At 47.8% G+C, this 19182-nt stretch overlaps 2 protein-coding genes across 6 annotated transcripts in view; one reads left to right on the top strand and one right to left on the bottom strand.

Moving 5' to 3' along the window:
* The window catches only part of LOC133215031 (uncharacterized), a 31030-nt gene extending 18842 nt beyond the window's left edge, over positions 1-12188 (bottom strand). For 2 of the 5 annotated variants that reach the window (XM_061358652.1, XM_061358657.1), the window contains exons 1-2: positions 11816-12188; positions 1061-1914 (exon numbers count right to left, since the gene is read on the bottom strand). In XM_061358652.1, coding sequence (XP_061214636.1) covers positions 1061-1914; positions 11816-11864 — 903 coding nt within the window. In that variant the 5' untranslated portion in view covers positions 11865-12188. Of the gene's footprint in view, positions 1-1060; positions 1915-11554; positions 11771-11815 lie in introns of those variants that run through there. The other 3 variants (XM_061358654.1, XM_061358655.1, XM_061358656.1) reach the window with 3 other exon arrangements.
* The window catches only part of TLL2 (tolloid like 2), a 508271-nt gene that overhangs the window by 159314 nt on the left and 329775 nt on the right, over positions 1-19182 (top strand). The gene's annotated exons all lie outside the window — the stretch shown is intronic.

Raw genomic sequence — 19182 nt, 5'->3', positions numbered from 1 at the left:
ATGATTTAGAGCCCAGGCAGACAGGTCATGGTAAAATTATATGCACAGCACACAGCACTTGTCACTTGGCTTCCTTCCACCCATCTCCCATTTCAATTCATCACTATTACTGCAGTGAACACCCTAAAAAGAAATCCCTATTATGCACTGATGTTTTTGGTGACTCTGTGTGACTCTCTTCACCTAGTCTGCTCTTCTCCTTTCCTTTTGCTCACGGGGCTCTTTGGTATGCCTCCTTGTCAGGAATCGGCTACCCACTTATATCTTGCCTTTGCTGGTTCATGGAAGCCACCACAGTGAGCAAACAAAGCGGTGATCTGTTGGCATGTCTGCAGCATGGGGTGAGTGCTTGCCAGCATCCACTATGGGAGAAGGGGCAGCAGGGCTTTTTATCCTCCTGTCTGTGGCACAGTGTACACAGCAAGGGGGGAAAGGAGTCTGGTGTGGAACAACCTACTGAAATTATGTCTTTAAGTTGTGTCCACCACACCTCTGCTGGGGAGTTAAAATGCAATCTCCATTTCTAGCCCAGCAAAGATTTGGATTGGTACATGTGCTCACTGCTCCCTCATTAAGAGCTGGCTCAAGGGAACAGGACAGACCTGAGCAGAAATTAGCTACTCCTTAGATAAGTTCCCTCCAAATTCTGGTGCGCCAACAGCAGCCCAGCTGCTCCCAGAACAGGAATAACCTGACCTTGAAAAAGAAACTATGTTCTGATCCACGTCACATGTATCAGAGGACAATGACTAACTTCACAATCTTCATTTTAAGACCAAAAGCAAGTCCATTCTCTAATCTAGGGCTTTTTGAAACATCAGATCTCCATGAGCCGTTAGTCATCATTACCCAGACCTGATATACGTGAATTACTTAAGAATTTCACTACTGGGAAAAAAAGCTCTTAAAAATCAGTTACCATGATTTGCTGCTTACAACAGTTTCAGGCGAGATTTTCTAACTCGCATATGTCCTAGTTTGTGACAAACAAAAGGACTTGAACCTTGGCTGACATATTTGGACAGGCCTAGCTCTAAGATTCAGTTTAGGTGTTTCTTACCTCACTCAGTCTACAGCATTTATCCATGTATTCATCTAGACTGTCACTTGTGGGGTACTTCTTCAGCTGATGGCCATGGATCTGGAGGTCTTGCATGCTGCCAAAGTTCTCTGGGAAACTGTCAGCAATTGTCTTTGGATCTTCAATGGGATCTGGGGTGTGAAGAGTGCTCTCCCTGGGAGGGTCTGTCTCCGGGGTGGGTTCCTTTTCCAGAGATTGGCTTTTGCTCTGGTCAAAATGTTCATCTGGATTTTCTTCCTGAGGGACACTTAAGTCTTCAAGGGAAGCTGTAGGACCCTGCACAACATCCGCCTCCTGGCTGTAGTACTCAGCTTGCTTTTCATTCTCTGGATCTTGGTGGCTGACTTTTCTGGCATCCTCTTTACATGTTCTCATTACCAAATGGTCAATTTCTGGAGAAGAAGAGGTGCTAAGCACACCTGAGTCACAAAACGAGTCTCTGCTGTGAAGCACAAAGCTCTTCTCTGAACCGGTTGGTGTTGATGGAGAATTAGCCCCACTCGGCAATTCAACCCCTGAGTCCTCAGATTCGAATTTGGAGAATCTGTGAAGTCGGCACTTGGACTGGAAGGCACTGAGGTCAGGCAGTGTGGCTACATAGTCTGTGCTTGCTGGGGCATCTGCATAGTCTGGATCTGCTGGTTCGGCTGCTGCATTCGGATTTCCCTGGCAGTCTGGTGGGAGGCTGGCACCAGGGAGATGGGACTCTTCTGTGCAGGCTGTGTCAGCTGCAGCCTCTGTGATTAACCCTGGGTTTTGAATTCCTTCATTGCTCAATATCTTCATATGTGTTAACACAACTTTGTCCTCAGCAGGTGGGCTCTTCTTACCTGCTGAAATGAAAGTAAGTAGAAGGTCACAAAAGGCTACAAAACTTAGGGTCTAGTGCATCCCCTGAGGGATGTGAAATGCAGAACTTCTACATTAAGGTGGTAGAGGGGGACAGCCCTTATTTGTTTCTCTAGAGCTACATGAAGATTTCTTGTAGGCTTTGCTACAATAGAAGTGTTTCGTTTCATAGCCCCAGAGCCCTCCAAGGGGAGTCATAAATGCACACTGAGTTCTGATTTAGTAGATAGGTAGAAAACAACACATGCATGTAGCCAGATAACTTTTTAGTGATTACCTGTGTACAAACACAGAGAAGTACATGCCCTTTCAGCACAATAGCTGTGAATTTAAGGCTAAAACATTTCCTCTGATTAAACGTATCCTGAACCAGCAGACAAAAAGGATAAAATGAAATTTCCAACAGGCTTAAGTGAATTTTACAAGCAGCTTGCAAACTGATATTCTCTACACACATAGAGGTGATAGAAAGCAAGAACTGATAGGAAAAGCAAATGAGGTACTCTGGATCTTTTTCACTCCCTGTATGGTTTTAGCTATGAAATAATTTCTTTAAATGAAATCTTACCTTCTCTGAAAAGAGAAAGGAAATGGGAGCTTTGTTCATGAGCTTTTTGCACACAAAGAAGACCTTTTTTCATATCACAATTATTTCACATGGTAATGTGGTAGAACAGTCTCTGGATGAAAGGCTGATCTACAGGAGTTGAAGATCTGCCCCCAGGTTTTCTTACTGTTTTCCTGAATCTAGTATTTATTTCACCATGCAGTCTTCTGGTATGAAAGCCAGTGTGAAAGCTCTGCATCCACCCTTTAGCAAACTGCAACCTCAGCTTCAAGTTCTTCTGTATGTGGATTTGGAACCAAAACTTCAGTTTCTCTGGTACCTTTTCGCTTATTAGTGCCTGACCCACAGCGCCTCAGAGGGCTACAATGCATACTCTTTTCAGGATATCTTACTTCCCCTTCATTTCCTTTCATTCCCCTTTCCTACTTGCTTCCTTCTGCCTGACATCAAAACTGGGCAAACCCACTCATGGTAATGTAAACATCCATAAGCAAGCAGAGAAGCTGGGGACCCTCAGCTTGGTGGTAGAGCAGGGCGAGGTATGCTGTACAGCCTTCCTTCAGAGTAACTCAGAAAACTCTCCATTTCAGAAATAACCCATTTTTCATGCTTCCCTCCTCCAGTTTGCTTTCTGCAATGTCCACAGACAATGGAAAATTTTACTCATTAAGGCCATTTTCTATTTTATTTAAATTCCTTCTATTTGATCCTGAGAATTTCTTGGGATGCCACTGAAACATGCCCTTTGCTGTTCATAGGCAGCCATAAATCTAGAATTTTACACTGGATTTTCATAAGGTGCTGTCAGTGATAAATCATGCCATCTGATGGGGTTTTTTTTTGTGGCATTTAGGCATAGTGCTTCTGATACCGTACAGAATATCTTGTTTATCATATACAGAATTTGCACCTGCCTCCATTGTCAGGATTCACGGGCATCTGTCCAATGTAAAGAGCCACATCTGGGACAGTAAATGCCAGACCATCAGCAGTGCAATACCAGTACATTGCTGGGAGCGGGGAGCCTGATTTGCAGCCTCATGCACAGCAAAATGCCACCTATGAGAGGGAGTTTTGTGCCAGGTCTTGGAAGGAGGTGGAGCTGAGTCGTTACTGATTTGGAATAAAGAGGATCTACCTGCTCAGTTGCAAACACCTTTGGCAGAGTGAGGCAAAGCATCGTATCTCCATGAAAAATAAAAGGCTAACAGGCTCTTCTAATGGCATCACCACCCCAGATGGCACAACAAACCCACTGAGGCTCAAGAGGAGAACAGCTGCAATGCTGCACTTTCTTTTTAAGAACAAATAGTACAGCTATCACTCTTGACAGGAATTACTAGATGCAATGGTAGTTCCTTCCCACAGACTCCAATAGCCTTCAGTTATTAACCATGCCATGCTTTCCTTTGACTGGAGATTGATTCTCTTACAGTCTTTCAATCTGTCCCCTTTTTTCTTGCTTAACTGGTTCCACCCTGGCCTACACAAATATTTCTTTGTCTGAAATCAGGAGGCAGCATATTAAAATGAGGTCTTGCTACTTACAGAAGGAGATGTCAGATGCTTAAATTCATGTCTTTTATGACTACAAAAGCTATAATGTGTACCAGAAAGTTTGGCTGGGTAGAAAAACTGAAAAATGAGATGAAATCTCTGACCCTCTACACGAGGGTTCCCTCAATACCAGAAACTCCAAGCTGAGAAAGGTCTGCACTCTGGACAAGACAGTCCCTTGCTCTCCTCATCCTGTAGTCACTAGCCACATTACATGGTTTCACAAGAGTTTCTTATTTATCTGTTCTAGGCTGCAAACCACTGATCTCAGCATTGGCAGATCCTGGTAATCACAGTCTTTGAGCATTTCTGATTTAACCTCCCAACCCTTTGCAATGATGCAAAATGTTATCATCCCCCTACCGCAAGTTCAGAATAGATGCAGAGGACAGCAATATTTTGCAAAACACTTAGGCACCTCACCCTCATCCATTCAGTGATGCTTTCTCGTGGTCAGTGAGGTCACCTGTGCTACAGCAGAGAGATTTCCCATGATTAAGGCAGTGACCTGAAACTCGAGTTTTTCTTGCTGCACCTCACTGACAGAACAGTCTCTTCTTCTCTGTTAACTGGGTTATGGGATCTAAACCATGGGGCTTCCAACAAGCAGGTTTTTTCTGCTATAAATCTTGAAAGAAACAGGGAAAAAAAAAAACCCCTCAGCTCTTTCAAGCCTATTTCAACAAACACCAGAATGGTGCAAATAAGGCTCATCTGTGCAATTACAGAAAAAAAAGTGAGTCAGCCCTTCAGCTGCTATAAATAAGCTCATCACCAGGGCCTCTACCAGAATTGTGTCAGCTAACTCTGGTTGAGGACTTAGCTTGTAAGTGCTTTGTACAACAATACCAGGGCCTCAAAGCAAAACAGGGGAGATGGTGTCCTGTCTGTGCTAGAGGGACTGTGCTGCAGGGGTTCAGTTACAGTGCTGTGTGGAGGCTTCTGAAAGGAGGTGTGAAGCACTTCAGAGTGCTGAACGCGTGGCACTAAGGTTGGTAAGATGCATTTACTTGTGCTGGAGGCCAGCCAGGTTTGACACTGTTGCTCCTGGGAACTCAGCCAAGAGTTTTGCTGTTGTTTTTTGTTTCCTTTCCCCTGGACTGCTTTTCCACACCTCTTCTAGGTGGGGATAAGGTACTGGAAGGCAGCTGGCTGGGACACTGGTATAGCAGCAGGGGAGAGAATCGAGTTGTATATGCTTGGGAATCAGTATAGCTTCCTGCATCTTTGGCAACATGTGTCTAGGCCAAATATGGTCTTGGGTTAACCTGTGCTACTTGCCTAGTAGCCCTCTCAGAGGGTTTTAAGGCTCTGTAATCACACTAGAGATAAAAAGGGTTCCCTGAGTGGTAATATGAGCCTGTAACAGATTGTGATTGTGTTGCCATGGGCAAGTTGCTGGATTTCCTATACAACTGGAGAGTAAGACTGCTTCCCTTCTAAGGAGGAGGTGGTAACAGTGAACTAGCTAATATCTGAAGGTAATTAGTAGGGCGGAAAAGGAATTGATGTGTCCCAGCTAGGTCTCTAGAAGTTTGCTTTGCTTTGTTTCCAAATTGCTTTCTAGGATACTTCTCTGTTGCCAGTTAGCAAAGTCTAGCAGAGAAGTAAATCCTTCAAAGGTGAGTAACATTCCATCAGCTCCTGTCCCTTCCTTTCCTTGCAGTTTTAAGTCCAGGTGTATTTTTCCTGTTGCACAATAAATAGTAGCTGCCAGGGCACAGCCTAGTGCATTAATACAGAGATTTCTGGCCTGTGGAAGGAGGGCAGGTATCTGACATGAAATTAATTTCAAGCACTTTCTTTATCCCAAGTAAGTTGTGTGCAAGAGATGCACTCCAACAACTGCCCAGGCAAAACTCCTAGGCATTCCCAGTCCTGGCCAGACCCAACTTTTGCAGAAGCTCCCACCTTTCTAGTAAATCAAGCCAAAGTCTGTGTTCAAATTCTCATGTTCCAAAGCATTGAAACCCAGCTCCAGGTGTTTTTAATTTTTTTGCATTTACACCTGTGGCTCAAAGGCATGTTTCACTGGCAGCTCCTTCAGCCTGAGCCCTGTTAAGCTCTGGTAAATCACTTGGGGGGTTCTTGGCCTCAAACCCATTGGCTCAAGTATCATAGCACATGGTCTTCTGATGCATCTAGCTAATAGGAAGAAGCCAGATTGGCAGTAGGATGAGTGCTGCTAGTGGCAGTAGAGAGCTATACCATACAGTTACTGCCCTGTGCTGCTCTTCTCTCTTCTGGTCTGTGCCCACCTATCTTCCCAAAATGTCTATGCTTTGTAGGCTACTTGCATGGGGAGAATCTCTATGTGCACAATGACTGACACAACTGGAGCCAAAGCTTTGCTTGTCTCAGTCTGCCATTCTGTTACAAAGGATAGCAGCAGTGGAGCTACGGCAGCACTCTGCTTGCCCCCAGAGCTGCTGCAAGGTTCATGTGCACAGAGTACCCATCCATGGTGGGTGGTGCTGACAGGATTTTGCAGGGTGGCAGTCCCAGGGAGAGGCACAAGGTGAACAATCCAGAGATGCTCAGAGTACCTTTCCCTCCCCCGCACTCCCACCCACCACAAGATATGCAACACCCTCTAGATTTCAGTTTGTAAGGCCAGTACTTTCCAACTGTAGTGTGTCATGGGAAAAGGGCACCAAAACCAAAGGGCAGCACCAATGACTTGAGTTGCTGGAGTAGCAGGGATTTTGCACAGCTGCCCTGCAAAGGAAGACCAGAGTCAGCCACCTTCATTCCTACCAGTCTACTTAGCCCTGAGCACAGGAGCAGGATGCACATGCATCCCAAAAAAGGTTTTTCAGCATCCCATAGAGGACCCACAGAGCCTGCCAAGTAAATCCTTTCTAGCTGTGCCAAGGATTTAAGTCCTGTGCTATGCAGGACAGGTTCCATGACGGGGCTGTGGCCTCCAAGTAGCAGACTAAGAGATGATCATCAGCTTCTGAAGAATCATTAGGCAGCAGCGACTAGTGAGCTGGAGTCGAACTCATGACGTAGAAATGAAACGATGCCTCTCCCATTCAGTCCTTGCACTCCCTTACTTTCCTTCCTTCCTTTACAAAAAAGTCTCCCTTTAGTCCTGTTACTGAGGCACGTTCTCTAACGCTGCTGGCAGTACAGCTCAGGTGGTATTTCCCTTTCACTTCGAAGAGGGGATTGGGGTTTTTTTTCCTCAGCAGTGATGAGGTCTCAATTTCCCAGCATTTAAGGGGAAAATGCTCACTTCCTTTCTGAAACAATAGGCATTTTTTTGCTGTTGACTCTTCCCCCATCTGTGCTGAGGGGTGGTGCTGGGGCTGTGCTGGCACCTCCTCCTCAGCACTAGCATACCAGTGAGCCACATGCAGAGCATTCAGGAGCTGTGTTAACTTTGCTAGCTGGGCAATGGCTGTCCCTTGCACAGGCCCTGTGGGCACACAGAATTGTTGCACGTGCAGGATCCCATTACTTGGAAGAACTGGATTACTTCTGTGCTGCAGAAAAACCCAAAATCACACATCAAACAACCTCTACCAAAAAAAAAAACCAACCCTGCAACCACTACCAACTGATGGTCTGGGAGGAAAATCTATTTCCACAGAGCTTTGCCATGGACTTCCATGGGGTGAGGATCTCCCTTGTTCCCTGATGCTTTAGAGGCCTGTTCAAGACCACATCCCAGGCCCGGCAATGGCAGGGGTGCTGCCTGGCCCCAAGTACCTGCAATTCATCTGCCTTCCCAATGCCTTTCATGCAAAGCTAGTATGTGAGCATGCTGCTGTAATTTGGGCTGCCCAACCTGAGCAATGGCTTCTCATAAACAATTAGGACAATTGTGAGCCAAAGCATTTCTAAGGGGTGCTTATGGAAATGTGTTTGGTGCACCACTTACAACCTCTATCTGCAAGGGTAGAAACTTCTGAAGGCATGAAAATCACTGTCTTAGAAATATTTGGGTTTACTGGAATTGTGACTGAAAAATCCACATGTGCAGAGGAACAAACTCCCACGTGGTAACTATATTTGTATGATCAAATTCTTGAAATCTCAATTTATCCAACTGGGGAACTGAAAAGCACCTGGATTTCATGAGAATGTGTACAGTTCGTTTTGTTCGAAATGCTGAATGCAAAGGAATAACCACAATAAAACTGAGATCTCAGACAGTCCTTAAACAAAAAAGCACAAAGTTCTTAGATTGTTTGGCTCCAAGGTGCTCGCCAGTCACACTGTTAGTTAAGGGTGTGAAGTTCCTCCGGATGATAGTTTAGTGATATAAGGTGACCAGAAATGTTATAAATCCCCCACAGCTGCAGCTGATAATGGTAAATCCATAAAACAGATCCATAAAATAGATGTTCAAAGATAACAGGGTTCAAGGACTCTGACTGGAGAGGTATTCATTGCTTTAATACATATGTTTTAGAAGAGGAGGAGATAATTATAGATCTTCCCAGGCATTTGAGAAGGAATGAGAGGGAGATTGATTGTTTACTGATGGATATAGTTGGGTGGATTAAAGAGGAAATGGATTTCCAAGTAGAGAGGCCACTTGACATTTTTACAGCTTGCTCCTATTCATTCCAAGTGACCTGTGAAGTTTTTGAAACAGGGCGACAGGTCTGATGGATTACTGACCTCTGGCAGAAGGTGGCACAGCAGGTCCCCACAGACCACCTGCTTTATCAGAGATAACTTGGGTAGCTGCCAGTCACCAGTTTTCAGATCAGTGCCTGACCTTGCGCATCGCTAAAGAGCCTTTGCCACCTATTGCTGCCTTTATCCTGCAACTTATTTCACAGAATCACAGAATGGTTTGGGTTGGAAGGGGCCTTAAACACCATCTAGTTTCTTTGAATATATTGCCCAGTGGGAAATCCAGGCCAAGGATGATTTTGGTGCACGAGGATCTGTGCCCAAGTCCTCCCTACTCTACAGCGTAACCATTCCTGGGGTCAGGGGGAAGCTCACTTCTCACCATCACCTGTGAGGCTTATTTGTGAGACTCTGTCAGGGAGATGACAGTTTTCACTGAAGACCTGCAAATTCTTCTCTGTGTAAATTCCCATGTGCTTCTTCAGGAGAAAGGTTCAAAACCTCAAATAGAGGAAATGGTGCTTCCAGGGGTAGCCCGGTGTAATACCAAAAGATTATTTGGCTCGCAACTTATTAGTGTGTCTGAGCAGAAAATTAAAACAATAGAAACAAATACACCACATCTTGGCAAAACTGTCTAATTTAGGAGCTCTTTCCTTGCACATCTGATCTGCAGGCTGCCTCATATTCTAAAGCAGTATTCAGCCAGTAACGAACTAGGAGACTGGAAGACCTTTGCAGGGATGGAACTTGCCCCCCAGTGATGACAGGTATGTAGTAATTCAGGTTTTATTGCCTATAATAAGCTTGGATAAACAACTGTTCAATAGCCCCACAAACTAAAGCCATTAAGACCCCAGTGCTTCTACTGAAGCTAAAGGAACCCATGAATCATATCAGAAAGGTCACTGTTAACCCATTCTTCATGTACAGTCATTGCTGTCCCTAGGCAAAAACCTGGAGTGCTGGTTTTGCTAAATGAGGCAGCAGTGGGCAGGAATAAGCATGCTCTTTGGTATGTCTGAAATCTTTTATGGTTGAAATGAGAGTGGTGACAATTTGGGGGTTTGTTGCTCTTGCTGGGGCCACACAAGGACCTTGCTGAGATAACAAGGAGGAGATGGTGATCCAGGGCTCCGTAGCTCCAGTAAACTGAACTTCTTGATAGAAGGTCCTGCTACCCTGGTACTTCTGCTCTAAAAGCCCTCGGGGGGGGGAGGGGGGGGGGTGCAGAGGAAGAGGAAGATCAGCTTATATCTCTGTTATTGAGATGCCATTCTAAAAAAGTTTTGTTTGGTTTATATTCTCTATTTCGAGATGCAACTATAAAGTCCCTGCCACAAAACTTGCACAAAACAGCATATTCTTGGCTCTTTCTGAATACAAACAAGGTCCAAATCAGGACACAGTATTTGGTACCCCTTTCCAGCCAAAGTGATTACAGAGTGCTGTCCCTGTTTCTTACCTGGAGAAATTTTAGCTGTATCTCTTTTTGATTCCTCAGTGCTCTGAGGGATATGTCTCTTCCCCCACCAAAAGCTTCCACCTACCCTTCTGACAATACTGCTGTGCCTGGGTAATGAGGGACACTTCCATGTGGAAGAGCAAGCTTCCTTTCCCCTCTTAACCTTGCCATCAGACTTGCGGTATATAGTTTGGAGGAAACAAAGTTCATGGTCAGATTACATCCGGGGGGGAGGGAGGGGGGGTGTGTGTGAATAACGAGCAGTTTCCATCATTCTGTAAAATGGAATCTCTTCCAACACTCCCCATGTCTTGTGGTGATGATGGAGTGCTCTCGCAGCAGCACTGCTCCAGAGTCCTTTGTGTCATTGGGTAAAAATGCAGTCTCTAGACCAGACCCAGGCAGAGAAATGTGCTTCAGCAGCCTTGCTACATCAGTGCCCAGCAGATACCTGCTACCACACCTCAGAGAGGCTCCAGCTCACACTGAGCTCTGAGGACCTGCCCCAGAGCAGGATTGCTGGGAAGCATAGTAGCAGCAGTGAGTGCCTGAGCACATGGGCACACAGATGCCCAGGAACATGGCAGCCCTGTTGAGTCCTGTCTCCTTGAACTACGGCAGTACAAGCAGTTCCTGCAGAGTTCAGCATGCTGATGGGAAGTCAGGACCCCAGGAGGCATAGCCACACCACCACGGTGTTTTACATCTTTACCATTCTGCTCTTGTACAGCAGGCTACACTCAGACTCTGGCAAACCCTGAGTGGACACCTCTGTGCCAAGTAAACCAACCACCCAGTGCAGTGATGTTAATGGAGACAGAAACTGCAGATCTCATTTACATCTGGCACAAGCTAAGCTGAAGGGTAAATAGGGAGGCTAAAGGGTTTCTGCTACCTGGGACTTGCAATCTCAGTCTGCAGCCTTGGCTAAGTAATAAAACCAGACCTATTGTGCCTGAGAAAGGCAGACTGAGACCACATAGTTTGTTTCAACAGACTTGGAAAGTTGCAAGCGATCTGCTGCCTTCTCTACTTGGGTCACCTCATGTGCACAGAAAAGGAGGATGCAAATAATACACCTCAAACTGGGGATAATCCCTGTTGGATGCGGATATACGTGCCCAGAAAGCGATCCGATGCGCGTTGCCAGCGCAGTGTCAGATCGAGGACAGATCCGACCCGCCTCACGTTAGCGCAGAGCCCGAGCGATGCGTGCGGGCCAGCGTGCGCGCAGCTGCTGGGATGCCGAGCCCCGTTTTCACTCTCCCTGCTCCCATCCTGGGCAGTTCGCCCTCCTTCACTCACTCACATCCCACTCGGGATCGCAGGGCTCCCGCCTCTCCCGCTGTTCTCTCCCAAATCTTATAAATGCAAAATAAACCCATTTAAAGAGGAAAACAATTCGGCTTCAGGCGCAGGGACGGACTGGTTGCAGCCTTACCTGCGTGTGGGCAGAGGCAGCCGGAGAGCAGCGAGCGCAGCATGGGGCCGGGAGCGGGCGGCAGCGGGTTGGCGGGGCGCGGGCAGCCCGTCCGGCGGGGCCCGGCAGCGGGGCGGGCCGGGCTGGGTTTGCCCTAAGTACCGTCTGCGCGGCCGCTGAGGGGAAGGAAGGGGGTGGCGGAGGAGCGGGTTTAGGGAGGTGTGCCGGCAGCGCCGGCTGGCCCCGGGCGGGCCGGGGCAGCCCCGGGGGGCGCGGACTCACCTCTCCTCCACGGCGCTCCCAGGGTGAAGCTCCGGTGCCAGCTGAACATCACGGCAGCAGCCGCCCTCAGAGGCGGGCGGGGAACGGGGATGCCATCGCCGCCGGCCCTCCCCCGGGCTGCTGCGCGTCCCCCGGTGGGCGAAAAGGGCCGGGGGCCCGGGCTAGGGCATGGCGGGGCAGCGGGCAGCAGGCAGCGCTGCCGGCGCGGAGACTGCGGAGCGGCGAGTGGGCGCCCCGCCAGCAGTGACTTATAAAGGGAGCAGCCCAGAGGAATGCATCTCCTTTGGCTGATAAGCCGAGATGACTGGAGGGGTTTGAACTACCTTTGCAACCCCCAGAGGACAGAGGGGGAGAAAGGAAAAAAGGCACGGGAGAGAAGAAAACGTAAAATATTTCAGCACTTGCATAATGTCAATAAACAACCCCCCTCTCAAGTGGCAAGAAAGGAAAGGCTGGAATGTTTTGGGTGGAGAGGAGAGGGAGTAGAGTGGGTTTGGTGGTTGCTTTTTCTATTTTTTTCTTTTGATTTTTTTCTTTTTCTGTTTAAATAACATCTTCATAATGCAAAACTCTACCGTGGTTGTAGCTGGGGCTGCAAACTACGGGTAAGAGGGGTGAGGGGGAAGTGGCAGGACTGTCCTGAAAGCAAGCTTCCACGGGCAGGTTTGTGGTGTCACCCCACTGCACTGAACTCCGAATATGCAGGCCAGGTGTGAAGAGTCTGGCATGCCCTGAGCATGGCTGTGCTCACCAGAGTGCTGCCCTGGGAAAATCGTGGGAAATTACTCCTAGGCTAGGTTTAAGCAACACAAGCTCCCTACAGCCAGTAACCCCATAACAGATATGGGGTCTCTGCTTGCTAAGAAAGCACCAGTCCCTGCGTCACCCTCCCACCTGACTCAAGCACTGGCAGGTGCTGCTCCACCGGTTAAATCAGCCTAATTCTGTGGACTTCAGCTATCCACAGGATCAGTGGCCCTGAAGAGACCACAGAGTGGGTGCTACAGCCCTGTTACAAATGCCACGAAAAAGCCAGGCAGGAAGGGAGCTGTCAGGAGAGACCTGGTCCAGCTGCCTTATCAGCTCTCAAAGGTGCTGGTCCTCCTGTGTCTCTGCAACAACCATGTTGGGCCAGATACCTGCTGAGGTGAATTGACTTATTGCTGTAGCAGTCACTGGAGTTTGCTGATTGACACCAGCCACAATTCAAAGACAGGGAGTTTAATCAGCCCCTTTTCTCCACCACATTGCTCTTGTATTTAGTTATTATTTTATTGCTCCAGAACTCATATCATCCAACAGAAGGCATAATTCATCCCCTGGCTGGGAGATTTATCATACTGTTTCCCATCTTGCCTCCCACCGCAGTGGGATACAGAGTCTGTGGGTTGCACCCAGTTTTCTTGTAGCGTTCCACTCATCATGCACCTGGTGCCTGCTCCCATTTTTGGGGGAAAGGCAGAGGGTTGTGAGCAGGGCTGGTGAGAAGGAAAGCCATAAATTCCCTCAGGGAAGGAGGTCCATATTTCTTGCACTGAGACAGTGCCAGGGTGGGGAGGTATACACTGCTGTGGTTATTGCTGTGTGGTGTGCAATGTGCTGCCATGCTCTACCCATGGCACCAGTCTGAGCTCACCAGCTCAGCTGCCAGCTGCAGTGGGCAGACTTAAATTGTGTGAGCAGAAGCATAATTTAAAGGTGCCTTAGCATGAATTCAATAGCACTGTTAGCTAGAGGAATTCTGGGGACAAAGTTATTACTCTCCCACCTCCAGCTCTGCTGCCCATATACCACTGCACCCTCCTTTTTTCCTGCCATTAAGCTCCATTGCTTTGTACATAGATGAATGCTCTCTTACTACCCAGAGGCTTATTTAAAAAAACAACTAGTTTGGGAAAGGAAAAAAGCTGCCATGCTGATGTCTGTGTATAGCTGCAACTGCAAGTGCTTTGGGATGCATTAGATTTGTAGTGAGAAAAATGTTCAATGTCAGAAAACAAGGTTCCTAAAGGTGACTCTGAAGCTGCTATTTCTATGCTCAGTTTACCCCCCTTGTGTTCAACAAATTCTTGAGGCCAATAGAAATGACTGTGTTACCAAAATATAATAGATAAAAGAACCCAGTTACAGTAAGCTTTTTGAACAAGAATAAAACATCCCCTGAAATGCACACAAGCCAAGTGCTCCAGCCCTGGGCTAGGGCAAACATGGAGTGAAATTGGCTGGCAATAAGCACAAGATTTCAATGCTCTAGCTACTCTCATGAGAGGGTATGTGTGAAACACACAATTACTACTGGAAGCGTCCTGTGTTGACACAATATATGACAGTGTTCAGAGTCTAGAGGGCCCCACAAAGTTGTCATTAGGTGTTGTCCATGGTTATTTTTGTCTACACTTGAGAAGTTTTAGTTGCATAACTGTTCTATGTATTTTTTCAATTCAGGTTTATTGGCCATATTAGGATCAAAATGTTTTACACCTGAATAGCTTAGCACTGGATCAGGAAAAAGCATGCTGAGCACTTTTATCCAAGTATAAATGCATCTACCTGGAGGGAGTTTTACCATTTTGTAGTTGTATTATTAACAGCAAGGGAAGCCTTCCACAGGGTGGACACCACAGATTCCAGTCCTTGTCAAAAACAGCCTACAAGCAAGAAAACTAAGTGGTGCTTGGTTTTGGTGTCCAAACTTGAAGAAGTGCAGAAAAGGGAACCTGATTATTAATATGCTTTTGTCTAAACCTTGTGAACACCCTTGACATGGGAAAGGTCATATCCCTTCTGCACAGAAATACATGAGGCCCAGTTGTGTCTGTAGTCTACATGTGGAGAGAAAGGAAGGATGCTTCCAGCCAATAGCTTTTTTCTCTTGTCTGGCAGCAAGAGTATTGCCAGGTCTATTTAATTGGGAGTTTTGAGACTGGTTGGCTCCTTTTCCTTAAAGCCCAGCCTGTTAGTGAGGGGATCATGGGGCACCAGGGCTGAGCTGTAGACTGCTGTGACAGATGCAAAGCATAAGGATGGGGAGGAACCACCTGGGCAGGGAAATGGACCTGCTTCAGTCACAGGGACAACCTGGTCTGAGGACTGGGGCCATGCTACCACATACCCCCTGATAATACTGTCATTTTTGGCACATGTTATATCTGACCTTTCCCAGCAGCTGCCAGTTCTCATGCTGGTGCTCCTTCCCATTTACTCATGTGCTGAGAGTGTGAGATGAGTTCTCAGAATTGCAACTGGGCAGGAAATTCCCTCTTGAGCTGCAGAGGTTGTAACGGGAAGAGGAAAAACCTCTTAGTCAGCATCTACTTAATTTCTGATGGATGCATCAATTTCCTCAGCCGTAAGAAAACTCTCCACTCAAAGAAGTCTCTGAGTGTGGAAAGCTGTTGTGTCTCTGGATTCCTCAGCTGCATCCTGTCTTTCTTGTTGCCTTTGTCAGACTCAGGGCCAGGGGGAAGCGACTTCAGAGGGAAAGGCACTTCCCTACCACAGAGAAACCAGGCATGAGCTCACAGGGTGCTGCTCGGCCTTTGCACCAAAGTGGGTGGGTGGGGGTGTGTGGCAAGGTCTGTTTATAGTGCAGTTCCCAAGTTAGGGACCTGGAAAGCCAGACATACATTTAATGGTGACTCCTAAAAATACGCTGGCCCTTGTGCTGTTTGTCCATGCCCCAGTCAGTACTGTGCATTACAGGGGTTGAATCTTCCTTAAAAGTGGCTCCTGGTGTCCCTTGAGATACCATGCAGTTGCAAAGGAGGTTGCATGTTGAATGTATGCCCTATTCAAAACACTCCCCAGGAGCCAAATTATGTGGTATGAGGACAGAGCCCTGAGCGTGCGCATGGGTGAGCTCTCCTAGCTGGGACAGGTGCTCCTCTGTTGTTTGTCTTGAGGCAAGTTCTCTGTGCAAATAACTTCATCTCCTTCTGCTGCAGCTTGTCTGGCAGAACAGGATTTTTCTCAGTACTTTCAGGACCTGTCTTCTGTAAATTTTGCAGCCCCCAAGTCACAGGATTTCTCATGCATATAAAAGGCCCCTCCAACTGTTGTGAAGTATTTATGCTGACAAAAAACACATTCCAGTATCATTGTCACTGTGGTTTTCACACTGAAGTACACAGTGAAATAGCTGTCAACCTTTCATCATATGTATATATTAGACCTCATTTTCCCTGACCCCTTAGTTAAAGGCTAGATCTGGATAGGTTGCTCCACTACCTCCTGGGTTGGCTTGTACACCTGCAGTGCTGTACTGATGTCATTTAAGCAAGGACTGGCAGCACCTCCTGCATGAGGGTGTACAGTGCCACCCTGGGGGTACCCTGTGCTGGCTAGTGTGGCTTGGCTTGCGGAACACACACTGCCTCGGCCAGCAGCCTCTCGCACAAGAGATGGGTCAAGGGCAAAAAAAAGACAGGGGGGTGATGGTGTTCAAACGGAAGTTTCCAGAAGACTCCAGTTTCCTGTGAAATGGTTCTCCTGTAACTTGGCAGTGGCCTGCACATGTCCTGCTTGTGCAGGTGGAGGTTTGGGGTCACAAAAGAGGAAGATGTTTTACTGCAATGCCCTTACAAGTGTAAAAATAGCCTGTTGGGCTAGCAAGCAGCTCTCGAGTCTGCTAGCAGTAATGTGTTAATTCCTGTGAACCTCATGCTTTGCTCCAGGCACTTGCCTTAGTCTAGATATGTTGTAGCTTTTGCTCTTTCCTCAGGGAATCTGATAAATGCACGAAATACTCAAAATGAGCAAAGCCTGTCTGTACAAGCAAAGCCCCTCTGCATCTTCTTAGCCTTTTGCATGGAAGCCTCTTCCCAAAACAATTCACAGAGTAGGGGAGAAACCTGCCACCCAGCTCAACACTTACTGCCCAGTCTGCTTGCTGGTGTGTCCCGTAGCCTTTCCAGAGCAGAGAAGGTTCAAATGCCAGGTTTGTTTTGGATCCTGGAGCACGAACATGGTCCTTGCTCCTCCCTGCTGTGAAAGGAGCCCTGGTGAGCCAGGTGGGAAGCAGCTGCCCAGCACGGTGCCCCAGGGAGCTGGGGCCAGTAGCTTGCCAGTGGCCTTGCCACCTTTGTGCTCACTGTGTGGGGCTGAAGGGACCTTTGATTTCAAAAGCTCTTGGGGTTAAACATGCTTAAACTCAGGTTGCTGCTCTCTAACTCTCCAGAGCCAGCACAGTCCCCCTCCTTTCCTGTGGATTACCTGCCCTGAGAGTCCACACCTTTCCCAGCCAAGCGACAAGCTGGCATACTTTGTCAACACCTTCCAAAGGCAGGTTGAGCTGTGCTGTGCTGCACTGGCTGCTTTCTGGGTAATGGCACAACCCAAACCCTCTGTGATGCTGCAGGCTGGCTGGTGGCATGCAGGCACTCAGGGATCCCCATCAGGTCCTCCTCCCCACAGCACACCTCCACCCCTCTCCACCAGTGTTTTTGGGTGAGGTTTTTGAGTGGTGGGCACCTTGGGCAGCCAGGCACAAGTGGACGAGGAGTGGGGTGATGCCAGGCAGCTGGCAAGGGGCAGGAAAGGCAACAGAGGTACTTGGGGAGCAGTGGCAACCCTTCATGAAGGAAGAATGGAAGGAATGAAGCAAGCAAGTTGACTGGGTCTGAGATAGAGGTGTCTTGGTTTTCTGCTGGGACTTCGGTGTCCTGAGAATACCAGGGTACTGCTTTAGTAGTCCCAGCAAAGGGCAAATCTCAGCCAGGGGCGCTCTGCTCCTGGGCTTTGCCAGGGGCCATTGCCCTCCTCCAGGGGTGAGAAGCAGATCCCACTTTTGCTGTGCTGCCTTTATTTCTACGATTCTTTATCTTTGTGATGGAGGGCAGCTTGTCCTCCAGTTCAGCAACCCTCAGCTCAGTTTCTGTGCAACAGCCCTGATAGATGCTGTGGGGTTACTGTGAGGAGCACAGGTGCTCTCTCATCCCAGTTCACCTACCGGCATCCCCCTGCTTTCTGCCAAGCACTGGTCAGCACCCTTCACCAGAGCCCTGCTGTCATGGGAGCCACCTTGATGCCAGCCTTGCCATCCTCTCACCACCTCACATGTAGCAGCAGAACAGATGGGTGGAGTTTTAGGGTGTTGCAGCTGCAAGAGTAGATGTGACTGCCTTGAGGAGCTGTGCCTGCTGCCTGCCTCCTGGCTTCCCTGGCATCAGTAAGCCTGTGCGAGACAGTGAGCATGGCCTCTGCCTTCTATCCAGCTCACAGCTGGGCCAAGCTTTGTCCCTGTCCTGCACATCCTTTCACAAAGCCCATCCAACAGGAGTGAGTGGCACTGTGTCTAACCTCACATCTGTGTGTGCATGTGCTGGCCTGAAAATACAGCCATGGGGCAGAGTGGTGCGAGGGTCATAGCACAGCAGCATAGCGTAGCAGGGCTGGGTGCATGGCAGGAGGGGCATTTCACCTCTGCAAAGCTCTAGCTGAGCATACTGGAAGTGCTGCATAGTTTCATGCTCTGCTTTGTCAAGAAGAGACTGGTAAAACTAGACAGGAATCCAGGGAACCGTGACAGAAAATATAGAGGGCGTGAGGCAAGTGTTGGGGAGTTTCCCACCCTGAAATCAGGTGAAAAGGTGATGAGAAGGAACTCAGAAGAGCTGTGCTTTTGACCTGGGCCCCGCTTTCCACCATCTGAGGTGTCTGCAGTACCGTTGAAGCTCCAACAAGGTCTGTGTTTGGCCTGTTCCTCTGTCCCCATCATGACTCTGCTCAGTGCAGAACAACCAGTACCCTCCACCCTTACTCACTCTGCTGCCAGGAGGTAGCCAGCCTGGGCAAGATCTGCCAGGCACACACCAACACCATATCCTGGGCCAGAGCTAGGGAGCAAGAGTTTCCAGAGCATCCCTTAGCCTGTTTGGCTTTTTATCCCTGGAGAATCCTGGTGGTTGTGAAAGTGGTGCTTAATCCTTGCAATTAACAGGGCTGAGGGTTTGGCAATCTGTGGCTCATTTACCTTGGTGTAAATGCTGGATCATGTGCAGCTTTTGGTTTGGAAATGCTCACTCTCAGTTTAGAGCAATCTGTTTCAGTGGAGTGCAAGAAAAGAGTTACATGTGACTTGCTAAATATATCACCAGAGCATAAAGCAGTACAAATAGCGATTAATGAGATCCTGGGCAATTTGCATTGCTTTCCCCTGAATATATGTGTACTCATCAGTAGAAGTAAATATTTTTCTTGTGTAGCAATTTAATTAGAACTGATTAAAGTAAACATGTCCTGAAGGTTTGAATATGATAGTGGCATTACATTATAAATGTAATTTTGATTAAATAATGGCTTCTTTGCTTGAACAGGGTAACTATCCACCTGAAACACAGAGGTGAAACTTTAGTTAATAATAAAACTCC

This window comes from Neopsephotus bourkii, unplaced genomic scaffold (assembly GCF_033783945.1).
Source record: "Neopsephotus bourkii isolate Nb327-2 ecotype Australia unplaced genomic scaffold, CSIRO-AGI_Nbou_v1 NB_951, whole genome shotgun sequence".
NCBI classification, from domain to species: Eukaryota; Metazoa; Chordata; class Aves; order Psittaciformes; family Psittacidae; genus Neopsephotus; species Neopsephotus bourkii.
This window is presented reverse-complemented; position numbering and strand designations above follow the sequence as displayed.